General features: G+C 35.7%; 1 protein-coding gene across 8 annotated transcripts in view; it reads left to right on the top strand.

Moving 5' to 3' along the window:
- Positions 1–14801, top strand: part of CPEB3 (cytoplasmic polyadenylation element binding protein 3) — an 80379-nt gene that overhangs the window by 22837 nt on the left and 42741 nt on the right. For 6 of the 8 annotated variants that reach the window (XM_039554397.1, XM_010410416.3, XM_010410406.4 and 3 more), the window contains exons 3-4: positions 5705–5864; positions 14561–14617. In XM_039554397.1, coding sequence (XP_039410331.1) covers positions 5705–5864; positions 14561–14617 — 217 coding nt within the window. The remainder of the gene's footprint in view (positions 1–5704; positions 5865–14560; positions 14618–14801) is intronic. The other 2 variants (XM_039554399.1, XM_039554398.1) reach the window with 1 other exon arrangement.

Genomic DNA, 14801 nt, shown 5'->3' with positions numbered 1-14801 from the left:
TGTATTTTGAAAGACTTTTGAAAGTGGGATTGCATCCCAGCTGAAGCTGTGAGAAGTGAAGGGCTGCCCAGCGAGCATTTAGAGCATGCTGTATGTGATTATTCATGTGCACCATCATGGTATGTTGGGCATGTCCCAAGCTAAACTTCAGAATACTTTTTCTTTGCAGTTGTTGGTTTTGCTGTTTTGAATTGAGATACTGAAACAAGACAAACTTGTTTTCCTTGTGTTCTTAGTAATAACCTGTGCTGCAAGTGCTAGAACAGAGTGAGCGAGCCCTGTTTGAAACAGTGCTGGCATTTTACCCTGTATTTATTCAAAGCTCTGCTTCCATTGACTTCAGCTTTAGTTGGCAATGCTTAGCAATTCTGTCCAGCCAAATCCAGGTTTATGTTGGGCACAGAACAAAACACAGCAGTGACCCCTGTGAAGAAGTTTGCATTGATAGGAAAGTTGTTTAAGCCGTAAGAGTTGTAGCTGTTCCCTAGATCTCATTCTTCTGATCAAAACACTATGTGTAATGTCGTAGGCTCTGATGGCTCCTGTGAGACTCACTGGAGTTGTGGTATTCTGTAAACAGTTAATATTTCAGTGAATTGAAGCCATCTTGTTGCTCAGCAGAGTTGGGTTGTGCCACATACTGGTGCAGAAAGCTGGAAAATCTAGGGCAGCATGAAAATGTAGAACACTGAAATAAATTACTGAAACTGAGATAGTGTTAAGAATATAGGAAGCTTGGAAGCTTAGTAGAAAGTCAGTGAACTGAAATCTGTAGACCCAGGGAAATGTATCTTTGGAAGGGTCTAGATACCTGGGGATTTGTTGCTTGCACAGTAGAAAAAATGCAGATGAGAGGGATCTCTCAACTCCGTGTGTATTTTATGCTATAGATGTAGATGACCATGCCAAACAGAACTTAACACATGCAGCTGTGTGTTCCATGGTTAAGGATTCTGAGTATGGATGATAGCTAGGCCTGGGCAACGTGTTAGATTGCTGACATGCGTTCTCAGGGTGAAACCTGCCACTTTTTAACTGTACTTTAATAATTAATGGTCAGGTGTATTTTCTGCCATTATCCTCATCAGAGACAAAAGAAAATTATACATCTTCAGGTTTTGGAGCAAGATGCATGTTCTCCATGTCTCTGCCATGGGATAGGTCAGTAATTTCCTTTTTTAGTTCATTAGTTCCAATTACTTTGGGCTACCTTTTCAAGCTGAGAGAGTTAGTGAGGAAATCAGGCTATATTAAGATCCACTTCTCACCTGTTATGATCCTAGCTATAGATTTGGTCTTGACATTGTCATCCATGATGTAGTCATGTATTTTTTTCTCATTCTTTATCTTTCACTCTCAGCAGTAAAGACATGGTTTGTGTGTCTACTGGGAGGGAACTGAAGTAGTGCTTGTTATGCCCTGCCCTTACCACGCCCATGCTGTGAATCTGAAGGGGGCAGAATAAAGGCTACCACATTACAGGGTACAAAAAATGGGAAGAAGTTCTTTTTATTTCAAGTGTTACAAATGTGTCAGTAGTTCAGGTACTGCTCAGTAATATTTGTTTCATAATTAAGATAACTTTCAAAGTTACTTTCGCCTCCTGGAATTTGCTGACGCACTTATTACAACTCAGCCATGTCCTGGAATAAGCGACACAGGCATCTGTCCTAGAGATAAACAGACCTCTTGAAAGCACTGTTTTGATTCATTCCTAGAGCTTGTTCATTATGTGTGTTGGATGGAGACTGGAGACCTCTGAATAGTTATCATGGTTGTGTAATTAAAGACTAGCATAATACATATGCACAAAAGTGTAAGATTCAGATAAAATGCACATCGTTGTATTTTCTCATTTTATTTTAGTGTATTGACTCTACAGTTATTTTTGGCAGTTACTCTTTGGTTTTGACTTTTTAAAAATTAAAATATTATAGACACTGTATTATGTGACATTTTTAATCAGCCTTACAAGTAAGATCTTTAGAGGTAGAAAGTTGAGACCCAACTCCAACTAAAGGTCCATTTCACTTTGTGATCCTTCAAAAATCTGATCCTGATATGCATTTGTAATTTTTCGCTATGCTTAACATGTCCACTTTGAGGAAGTCTATGGCATGGATGAATGAATAGATAATAGCCATGAAGGGCTGGGATTTAAAGTTTTGGGATGCATCTCTTCTCTAAGAGCTCTTATTACTAAACTGTTTTTCTTTCAAGACTAGAGAATTCTAAGAACTGAAATATGCTGCCATATACACCGGTAGCTAACAAGGAAGGAGCTGCTGTCTGCACACAGCAGAAGTACAATCCAACGTGGGCAGGCTGGACTTAATCTTTTGCTGACTTAATGATTTTTCTGTAGCCAGAGGCAGTGCCTGGTAGCTGGAGATTTCTCTTTTATCCATAATGCAGTTTACCTAAGTAGGTCTTAGGAGCTTTGTCTTCTTTAGGAAGATATCCTTGTGAATTTTCCAGACTTGCTGGATTTTCAAATTTCTTTTCCAAGTTATTTATTATGCTTTTTCACTCTGTATTTTGTATATATTTTGTTTTTAGTTCACGGTCCTAGTCCCAGAACTTTCTTGCAAAGTTCTTGTGCACCGCTAAGGACCTTTATGAGTTTTTTATGTTGTTGGGATTGTTTGGCAATAGACTGGTGGCCTGTGGAAACAATGCAAAAGGCAAATCCAGGAGATGGAACAGTATCAGCTCACAAAACCAGGAGAACCTGTTCATGCTGGGAAATGAGGAAAGATAAGTGTGTGTGTGTGGAGAAGCACCAGTCATCTTGGAAGAAATTGCTGAATTTAGAAAACAGTTTTCAAATCTGCTGAGTACAAATGAATTATTACTGAATTGAAAGCTACTGAGAAAAATTGTAATAGCCCTTTTATTTAGGAGCTAGAATGTTAGCCCTTACTTGTGTTTTATCACCCACACTGCAAAGTCTGTAGTCAGCATGCGTTATACTTATGCACTGCCACAACATACTCGTAAAATCTGTTGCATCTAAAATTTCCTTTACTAGATTTATCTTGCTCAAGTACTATAATGGGAAGTGTTGTAATTGCCTGGTAAAGGGTTTTGATTAAATTGATTTTCCTGTGTCTAATGTAGGTCTGTGTTAATCTTGAAAAGATATTGCAGGTTTGTATGCCCCTTAAAAGGTTATGAAGATGCAGCATTCTAACAAGCCTGCCCTGCATAACCTTGCCGCGACACTTCGATTTCTTTCTCCCTTTTTCCACTTTTATCCGTGTGCACAGCTTCTTGGCAGGTTACAGAACAAAGTAGGACCTCCCAGGGATTTGCTGCTATAGTAGCATAGTTAAAATATAACATACATATGTTAATAAAGGACAATTAAATTCAATTTGTAGGCTGTGTCCTCTTCTGAACTCACGCCTTCCGACCTCTAAGACTGTAATCTCAGGAATGTTTAAAGTTGGAATAAGCTATCATTGTGGCAAAAGCAGCAGTCCTGCCCTTTTACTCTCCTGCCACTGTTGGTTTTGCCAGCTCAGCTCTGCTATGGCTGTATAGTAAACCCAATCAGGGCACACATCTGACTAAAAAATACTTCCTTACTCCTATTTAGGATATAAGCTGTATCTTTGCATTCATATTTTCTCTTCAAAAAGATGTTATAGTTGGGTATTGAAGCATCTGACCTCTTTACTTACATGCAGTACATGTATCTAAAAGAGGCAAATAGAGAAAGACAACAAAAATTCTTGCTTTGAAGGAATGATATAGATTCTATTGAATCAATTTACTAATATATCACTAGAAAGGATTTTTTTTCACATCAAAGTTAATGCTTTTTCTTTTCAATTTAGACTTGCATTTTTTTTTTAAGGAAGTGAATATGAAATAAAACAAACTCTTCTCTCTGACCACATATTACTAAGGAGTGGGTTGTTTTAACCAAAATAAAGTTTTCTTTTTGGAAAAAACCCCCCACCTCAGTGAACCTCAGTGTTTTGGATGTTTTTGTTTGGTTTGAGGTTATTTTTCCCCCTAGGATCTATTTTAGATTTCCTGGACATACATTTTATTTTATATTCCAATGTATTGATCCAGTTGGATAGATCAACAAGTCCTCTTTTAAATACAGTATACAAACGTTGGCATTCTAAGCAGCTGTAGAAGACACAAAAATCATCAACAATGAGAACTGAAAATCAGTGAGCTCACTTGAACTTCAGTACTTAGTATAGCTTCTAACAGAAATCATGTATTATTCTTTGAACATCGTGTTTGACTGCCAAAAAATGCTCAATAGATGAAATAAAGGTGTATAGAAAATAATGGTAGTCCACTTATAAAAAGTACAGTATTAGCACAGTATTAGAAATTGGGTCTTCAGTTTACAGAGTAGGCACTGTGGGAACGTGAAATTTTTGACAGTAAGATTATCTGTATTTCAGAGTTTTCTGTAACAGCAAGCTTTTAATGATGTGTATTTATTTTAATTCCAGAACAGGAATATTAAAAGAAAGCTTAATTTATACCAGTGAACTCAGTTCTCTCCTTTACTTTTATTTAAAGACAACCTAAGAACAAGAGGGTTCAAGAGAAATAATATTTATTAAGACAAAACTTTTATTACCTCTTCTATGGCTACTTCTGCTTTTTCTCTGAGGATTTTAAATTTTAGTTTTTCTATCAAGAATATCCTCTAGTAACTAGCATGTGAAAAACATTGTTCCAGGAATTGTGGGAGCATATTACAATGAAGGTTTCAGTTTGCAGAGTAGACTGTTGCACCACTCTTCATCAACTGTAGCATAATATAGTATACAACCTCCCCCCCTTTTTTTTGTAATGATAGTGATGAGAATAGGAAAACAAATGTTTTTTTAGCGACAGGATGACTACAAGGGGCCATTCCGTTACGCTGTCTTACGGCGTACGGTACTCCAGATACATTGGTAGATTGTCCCCTCCATGTGATCGTTCCTGAGCTTTGAAACTGGTTGTTCTAGTCGGCCTTCTAAAGAGTGATTCTGGTTTTTGTTTTTCTTTTCTTTTTCCCTTCTACTTACCAAAAGCAGAAGCAGAACTACAGTGAATTAAAATGAGAAATTCAAACAATACAAACCAACCCTTTCTCAGGTTTTTGAGTGCCCTACAGTGGAAGTGTTATCCTAGCTTCCTTTATTTTTTTTTGCACCTAGTGTACTTTCCTTAAACCTGTCAGATTAATGTGAGACATTTGAAGAATTAATTGGTACTTTCTGGAGCAAAGGTGCCTGCTGGTGTCTTGAGCATTGCTTGCTTCTGCTCTGGTATTAAGATAGCACAGTGACAGAAGGCAGATGTTGAAGCTGTAAACCAAAAATCTCTGAAACAATTTCACTTCTCCAGTGTAAGCATTAATATTGCTTTATTTCTAAGTTGTTATTTAAATGATAATGTTTAGAATTAGCTATTGCTTGTATGTGTATTTTTAGAAGTATTTAAAAGCCTCTTTGCATAGCTGTACTGGTGAAAACAGCAGTTGCAAAATGAAGGGTATAATTTTAAACAACTGTAGACATATTTATAAATTTTTATTTTTTTCTTATAAAGAGTTCTTGCGAGAAGAAATGTAGAATTGGATGCTGGAATTCATGTAACAAGAAATGAGCCTATGTTAGAAAATTAAGTTTTTCAATAACTCTTGTTGTTTTCTTCTTTTTTTTTTTTTTTCTTCTAGGACCGGAATAGGCCCTATGACACTTTTAACTTGCACTCTTTGGAAAATTCCTTAATGGATATGATAAGGACTGATCATGAGCCTCTGAAAGGTAAACACTACCCTCCCAGTGGCCCACCAATGAGTTTCGCTGATATAATGTGGAGGAATCATTTTACAGGTTAGGAATATTCATATGTCCATGCTTGCTTGGTGTTTAAACAAAAAATCAGCTTTTCAGTATTTCTATAAACTTTTTGTTAATGAATGAGTTTCCAGTTATGTGAAATTTCTGTTCTCCCATTTTAAGATCAACTTCTCTACTAGGAAGATGAGGTGAAATGTGTATACATTTATTGTAAGTGTACAATCATAGTATTATCTAACTGGCATATCTGAAACATGGGATTTTGTATCAGCAAATTGTAGAATGAGATCTCTTGCTGCAGTCACTTCAAAAAATGTTTCATGCAGCTGGAGTCCAATTGTTGTGTTCAACATCTTTTTCAAAGGTTATACTTCACTTATGTGTGGATTATCAGCTACGATACCGTGGTCCCAAACCAACCACTGTATCGAGGTTACTCTCTATATTTATTTCAGGTTTCTTTTAAACAAATTTATCTTAATTTGGATTTCAAATTGTTAGGAGGAGTCAAAAGATGTTAGATGTTGTTAAGTGCTGGGAAAGTTTTGATTATTTATGCTGTTAAACTGTGTTTGTTCTACCAGGTGTTGCATTAGACATGAAACCATTTCTAATACTTCACTGGTAGTGTATAACGAAAGGTGTGGCAGCATTTCATTGAATTCCTGATCAACCTGCACCCTCCTTTGTCTTAAGTTTGAAACTTTGCTTGGAACATCACCCTTCTTGGTATATGTGCCCCCTCATGTCCCAGTAGATACTTGGAACAAAAAATAATTCTCTTAGGATGGAACAAGATTAGAATGTGGTTAGGAGGATTAAGCATACAAGATTCTGATGGGAAGACCAAATTGAAATGCTTCTGGGATATTTTCCTCTTGTTTTGGGGTCTGAGTTTCTCGTGCTCTGTTTGGTTCAGAGGAGGTAGTGGAGGAGCTCTAGGTGAGAAAGGGAGAGTCTATCCTCTTGTCTGTGGTAGCTGAAGCTCCAAACCCTTCTCTCAATCTGAGGTATGGTCAGACTTTGTCCTGTAGGCCATGGAAATTGAATTTATTTCAAGGTCACCAAAGCACTTCTTCTAAAGCATGATCCACTTGGCCTTGAGAGGGCGTGTGATTAAGTGACTTTTTTGGGGAGGCATTTTTTTTTTTTCTTTCAAGCATGGAACAGAGCAAGTCTGACAGATTGTTAGTGCAGCAGAAACTACCTGATCCTCACTCTTGAAATATTGAGTTACTTATATTGAGTGAGTGCTGACCTAGTCTGATTGGCAGGCTGGCTTGGTGCTTTCCAGCAAGGAGAGCCAGGGTCACTCAGTCAGTTCTTTTTACTCAGTGTATTTCTTGCTGTGAAAGAGATTTGAAATCTAGCTCTGAGATTTCTGGACTTAAATTACCAGCATATCCATCTAATTTGCATTTTATCATAAGCCCAGTCTTGGGAGAAGGTGCTCGGTATCAGCTCTTGTTTTGTTTCTAAAACCAATTTCTTTTTCTCAGCCTTTCCTGCCAGATAGGGGAAACCTTCTGTATGTTCCTGTCTTTCTGTCCTCATAGTCTGAGAACTGTGTAGCTTTACAAATCATTTGCCATTTTTGTGCTTTGAGATAGATTTAAGGAATGTAAATTAATTGAAAAGGAATTCTCATTTTCATTTGTCCTAAGACACTTTGACAGACTTCCCTACCTGCTTTCTTTGCCATCATGACCAGCTTCAACATTTTTCTTTTCTTTCAGTCAATACTCATAAATACTTTCCCTCTTTCAAAAGGAGGGGAAAAAAAGAGGAAAAAAATCCAGTTAAGGAACTGTTAAGCTTCGCCTGGTTAATGACAAATTCCAGTGTATGGCCCAGGGTATCTGGCTGCTCCCCATGTCAGTCATAACAAGGCCTCTGTAACAGAAGTGTGCAGTATCTCCTAAGATGTTTTCCTGAATGGTCTTATTTATTTTCTGAGTTGCCAGTAAAATATATTATACACTACAAAAATATGAGGGACAGTTTTGCTTTAATAAGGAAAGGTTGTATTTGCAGTATTTTATAAGCTTTTTAATTTACATTCTGCTTTGACCTGAAGCTGTAGGGCAAAAGTGAATTATCGGAATAGCTATGGGTAGATGCTGCTTATCACTGACCAGAATATTTCTTTCCTACATAAAAGTGTCTCCTGTCTGTGGTGTAATATGTCACTGTTGCAATATGTTTATCCATGTCAAACTATTGCATTACAACACAAACAGATGCATTCTGATCTATAAAAAATATTTTGATCGGTAGTAACTAGCAGCTGCCTTTGTTCTATTTTTAAATAATTAAATAAAATATTTCAGCTGTGTTAGATCATATACTGTGCACATGTGCTACTGACAGGTCATGAAACTAAGTATGAAATTGAGGAGAGAAATCATGTCCTTCAAAGTATTTCTTTTAAATTTACTGTTACACTGGATAACAGTAATATTTGGGTTTTATTCTAAATCAGAACAGAAACAAGCTTTGTGATTTACAAATCCCCACCTAACAAAAATTCTGATTTTTTTCAGAGTATTAGTGTGACACAACTTCAAATATAAGTAATTGGAGACAACACAAGTACAAGGAGATTTCAAGAGTTGGCTCTATTGTACCTACTTTTAACAGAGATCATATTGTAGAAAGATACATAAAGCATGTGTTGATTATGTCATAATATTTCAGTAGAGATCAAGATGTTGAATATATATGTACAACATTCAGAGGCAGAAACAGCATCTGTGAGGAAACTTTTTCTCTTGGTTTTCAGTACTTATTTGTGTAATACAAAACTGAAGTTGCTGGGTTACTTCATAACTATTGTAAAGACTATCAGGTCATATGAAAACTAAGCAAAATTTAAGATTTCTTGTTTGCATTTAAATTAACTACATTTTGACAGCCAGTTGTTTGAAGATTACATGCAACTTAGTGTTGTAATAAATATAGAATGGACCTTTACATTTCCACTTGGATTTGGATTAATTTCAATACGTTCCACCTGATTTTGTTCAGCTCTAAGTGTTCCTAAGCTTTTTGTAAGCAAAGCACTAAGTTTGCCACATGACCTAAGAAAAGTGAAGATGAATGGATCGTATTTGTGTTTGCAGTCAGCAACTGAACACAAAGGTCATGTAAATAGAAGAAATGTTGTCATCTCAGTCCTAGAAATGGTGCTACCCTGTTAGAGCTTTTTGCAACACTTTCATTAGAAAAAAGTGCAGTGTACTAGCATTTCCCAAAATCTCGATGCTCATCAGACCCCTTTCTGTAAATGCTCATGAAAAACAGTGTGCAGACAGATGTGTTTGCACGTGTATTTGTGTTTAAAATTAGGCCCCTCATGCTAATCCTTTTAAAGGACAGTATGTTGCCTTTCCATTTAAAACTCCTCTTATTTAAGAAAATCCTCTTTAGTATTTTTTTTCAGGACAGAATATGGTCATTAAATGGTTCATATTTCTTAAATAAGTGCCTTTTCCAACGATCCTGTAGTGTGATCATACTTCCTAATTTGCTGCTGGCAACCACTATGTCCTTGTCTTTGACCTGCTGAATCTGTTTGGTCAGGAATGGTGGGGATTTTTTGTTTGATTTTAGTTTAAGAAGTGGTTATAGAGATAGCAAATTTTCCTTCTCTTTATTTCCATTTTTTCATTGTGTTGTTGAAGACTGACCTTACAAAGAGCTAAAGGTGTTTTGCTTTTTTTCTTTCTTGCTTTGCTACTGTTTTGAGGGGTTTGTATATTTTAGTATAGATTGCTAATGGAAAAGTCTGCTTTGATATTGTTTTATTTTAGTCCCCCCTCCCCCCACGCCAGTGAAAAATATCAATATTACTCTTTTGAATACAGTTCTAGAACTTCATGTAGAATGATCATATGTGTACAAATACTTGTCTACCACTTACAAGTAATGCCAAATTTAACTTTATGTTCAAGTCTTGCTTTCAAAGTACTATTATTTTGAAAATATAGCTGTTTTCAAGCTAAAAATGTTTGCCCTACTTAAATATATGCAAGACTGTTGTGTTTTATTGGAGCAATGTAATTTACTTATAAAGTCTGCATTTCATTGTAATATATATGCTGTTTTATTTATAGGTTGGTTTCCCTACTGATAGGCTATATATGCTTACTCAGTGATAGGAAGAAGTTTTATTACTGATATTCATAGCTGATAATTATACACTTTTCTTCACATTGCCACAATATGTTTTTGCACAGTTAAAGTATATGTGTGTGATCACAATAATAGTTCTTCATATTTCCCTTCTGGAAAACAATAGTACTTTTGTTCTGCTCAGTATTTTAGTTTTTTTAAAGATCTGTAAGTGTAGGTGTTTAAATTATGGGTGTGAGCAAATGGCAGATATACATTAAAAACAGGGGAGAGAATAAAGTTAATAAACTTCTTCAGAGAGTTACCTTTTATTTTTATAATTTTTTATGCAGACCCTTGCTTACAACATTCTTGGTGTTGAAATTGTCTTGGGCCTATATGTTGAGTTAGTGTAGCATAGTTTCAGATGTCTGTAATTTTGGGGGGAAAAGAGAGAGAATGGTCTAAGGTCTTCTCAGGTAAAAATTATTAAAATTCTTTTATATGCACACGTGCTTCATGCTTTGTGGCCATTTGTGAATCCTGGAGCACACACTCATGGCTGAGCTGGGGGGATGGGAGGGGTGTGTGTGGAGTTGTAGCTTGTGCTGTAAACCAGGCTTCCGAATACATGCGAGTCAGATGAATAATCTTGTTTCACATGTTTGGGGTAATGTTCAGGTCTTGCTTTGATTTTTGCACTCTCCTGTGTCTAAACTTTACCCTACCCCGCTTGCTAGCTATCCATCCAAATAAATATTGCTGTTTTTCAGTGCCTTTTGTTGGCACCATCTTGGAAATCATAGAAAAGATAAGATTGATAAAGGAGGTATTATTACTAAAGAAACAGAGCAGACATAGTCCCGTTGCCCATTTCATTTGACCTTGCCACAGGATTATGTAGTCATAAATTGTAATTGATATCAACAGTGATCTTAAGAATTATGTGAGAGAAAGTTCTCATTTCCAGTAAGTTCTCATTCCCAGTAAGTTCAGGACAGGTCAATAGCAGGCCAGCTATTTTCTAGCAAATCTTATGCCAAATACTAATTGCTGAATTGGTATAAGGGGTCAGTCTTGGTGCAAATCATGAAATATAGTAGTGCAAGAAGTTTTATTCAATACACAAGCAATGAACATTGTTTCTTGGAATGTTGATTGTAACATGAAAATGATGAGAATAGGTAACTCTAATCTTAAAAGTCCTTCACTATGCGAGTATTCATAGCCGGGGGCTGATTAGGGCTACACAAGTTCAAAAAACCATAAAGCACTTAGGAAGAGAAAATTAATAAAAGAAGAAATGCAATAGTGGTAAAACTGTCTCTGATACTCATGTTTGCTATTTCCAGAACAATATTATTTCTCAAAACCGATCATGTAACTCAAAATTATCTACACAATTTAAAAAAATTTATTTGCAAAAGAATCAATAAAGGTTCATATGTGGGAAGGGTATACTTCCTTAAGTTGTTAGAAAGATTTCAGAATTCATTCAAGATCATTACTCTCTTTTACAAAGATCAAGGTAAAGTCAAATTCTATTTAGCATCTCATTTCCAGTATAATACAGAAGAGAAGATGCACAGCCTTGATGTGCTCCAAAAAGGAATTGGGCTCTCTGCCATGGCAAGTATGATATTGCACATGCAGCAGGGCACTCAGGCAGTCCAGCCAGAAAAGTCTCTCCAAATATTGTTAGGAGAGAGAACGTAAGAAATTTAATGATGTGAGATAAGCAACAGTGCAGCCTGGGCTGTACAAGAGTCATTAAGCCTTCATTTATGCTCTGAAGTGTTTGAAGAGCAAGAAGTATACAAACTAGATTTTTTTCTTTCTAAACTAGGAATTGAAAAGATGTAAAAGAGTGATAATTGTTGCAGCCTAACTGCAGTACTCTTGAGTGCATGTTATAAAAGCATATAATTGAAAATATACTCACTAAATAGTTATGAAACCAAGACAGGCAAACTGAAAATGGCAGATGTACACTGAATACAAGTACTGGGGATGATGTTACTGGAAGGGTTGCTATTTATGATTTCAGTGAACTGCTGGAATCCATAACTTCTGTGCTCTTAACTTCTCTATGTTTCTGTTTAATGTGCTTAATATTCTTGAAAAGTAATACTTTTATCTAGAGGTTTTGTTTTAAAACTGTAATTAGAATATGTGCTTATATAGATTTCATAAAGGTTCAGGTAACATACATATGATTTTCATAAAATTGATTGTTTTCCTGTAGTCATTTATGTGTTTCACCTAAATAGGTCTTTGAAAGTACATATTCTTAATTATACTTCACAGTTCTGCATTGCACCTTTAAATTAAAAAATTATAATTTCCTTTCTGTGCTCCCTTGTTGTTCCTTAGATAATTATGCAGTTTTGTAATCTGCAGATGGCCTCTTTTTTCAATTGAATAATTTGCTTCAAGCAACAAAATATTAAAACACTATAGCCAATATGAAAGGCTGTATAATTATTCATAATTAATTAATTGTTTTGTGATTGGTGTCTTGCCAGTCTCTTTTGAATGCTTTTAATAGAGGTGTGTTTTGGAAGGATTCCATTAATGTGTTTCTGTAGAGTTGCACGAGGGACCTCTGAAGATGTACAGAATTATCCTGCACGCTGGCTTAGCTCAGTGTGAGAACATGTCCTTCTGCTTGTGCTGCTCTGTATTTTCTGCTCCTCTTAAAAGATAGCTGACAAGAACAGTTTAAAAATAGCAGGCCAAGGGCAGGTGACAAAATGTCACACAAGCAGCACCTGGTCCGGTGACAGCCTGGAGGGAGGAAAAAACTAAACCCAGATGTCACAGATAGGATTCTATTTCTGAAGCTGGTCAAACAGCAGAATTTCTGGTTCAGCAAAGGAAAAGAGAAGGGCCCATCCAAACATTATACATTAAAATTTACTCTTTTTTTTTCATAGCAGATACTTTTTCTCTTTTTTTCTATTCAAAGTAATAATTTTGAAGTACAAATTAGTACAGACACCTTTTCTTTTTACAAGTAATACCTGTAACTTCACACTCATTAGTACACTGTTAAAGAAAAGGGAATTAATGTCCATCTGGAGAGATGTCTGAAGTATTTTAGCAAAGGTTATACTAACTGAAATAATAGCAGCTTTAATGTTTCTGCAGTGCCAGATTAATGTGAAAATATGTATAGGAGAATTATGTCTGTAATTAGGAAATGTGAAGTGGTTAATGAAGATCAGCTCTTTAAGAAGCTTTACTCAAGGAGTTGGAAAGTAAAAATGGAGATTCTATTTACCTTCTCTCCCCACTTCTTTCTGGAGGTGCTCTTTGCTTCATAGCCTTATTGTGGTGGCATTTTGTTCTAAAAGGAGAAAACTTCAATGTGAAGAAAAGATTTATTTACTTTTCTTAACCTGCTTATGACTTAGTTTCAGAAGTATATTGAAACTTCATGCTGCATCTGTTCAGAAAGAATATTCATTACAGCACAGCAGTTTCAGTGACTGGAAATAGAAGGCTTTGACTATCAATAGGAACTAAAAATGTTGGAGAGGATTGGCTTCAGTTCTGCTTTGCCAGAGTTTGTTTGTTAAAACTTGGGTTTGCAGAAGTACAGGAACATCACAATTTTATTGGTATTTCAGTGCAGTGAGTGGGTCCTGAACTCCCATATTTGAGTGTCCCTGTAGTGAAGAAATGTAAAGTGACCTCTTCCTTACTTCCCAAACTTAACCACAGACCTAGAGACAGGAAGAGCCTATGAAATGGAATTACATTATATACATAAAGTTACTTAGGTTACTTAGTTGAAATAAATTTTTGCATGGCTGTAATTATCCTTTTGTATCTTTTTCAAGGAAAGGACTAATACAAATTAAAGCTTGCAGATTGTCTTGGGTAGTTTAATTTAAAAACTCCTATGACAAGGTTTCTTCAGGATAACATCTAATACTTCATCTCAGTTAAATAGTATCCAGTACTAATCTGAAGTGCTGTTGTTGGCTCATTTCTTGCTTTAACAGTAAAAGTAGGTTTCTGTGGACTAAGTCTCCTTTGGGTCAAGAATATTTAATTTTCAAAGTACATATGAATGTACTGCTTGAGAATGATACTCCTTCTAACCTAGTGTCTTATCTCAAATGGTAGAGGATGGAAGATTCTTAGGGAAGAATGCAAAACCAGGGTAAGAACTCTCTCTCCAGCTATCTGTTAACTTGAGAGCTTCTGGTGCTTCATGTAGTATGAAAAATAGTGATTTATTTTTACCAATTAAATGGAGTTTTGCAATGCTGTACTCGTTATTGAAAACCGACTATAAATGGTGTAACTGCAGCAAGGTTGAACTCGAGGCCTTGTTTTGAAAGGGTAAGCATAATGCTTTCTTAGTGAAAAGTAAAGGAAATGTATTAAAAATAATGTTTATTTTGTGATTTTCAGTGTTTTAAGTACATAATACTGAAGGTACTGTGGTGTTAAATATTTTAAATGTGTATTCTTGGGAAGTTGTCTTCAACAGGTGGAAGATTCAGCTACCCTGACTGTTCATCCCCTTTAGAAATTTTTCATATTAATGAATTTAATTCAGTTTGAAATAAACCCATTGAAAATAACTTTTGCTTACATTGCAGGGCGTATGGGAATAAACTTCCATCATCCAGGAACAGACAATATTATGGCTCTTAATAGTAAGTAGTTAATGTCTAGTGATTTATATTGCCATGTTGAATATTATTTCTTATTGTGTGTGTAGCTGCACAATCAGACATAAATGTGTGTAATGTTTGCACAGAAATTCATGTTCTCTCTCTGAAAATGTTTTCCATAAATCAATCACCTCTGATTCTTTATATTAGCTTTGTAATGGCTTTA

Source organism: Corvus cornix, chromosome 6, assembly GCF_000738735.6.
Source record: "Corvus cornix cornix isolate S_Up_H32 chromosome 6, ASM73873v5, whole genome shotgun sequence".
Classification (NCBI taxonomy): domain Eukaryota; kingdom Metazoa; phylum Chordata; class Aves; order Passeriformes; family Corvidae; genus Corvus; species Corvus cornix.
The sequence above is the reverse complement of the archived record's forward strand: the minus strand, read 5'-3'. Positions and strand labels throughout refer to the sequence as shown.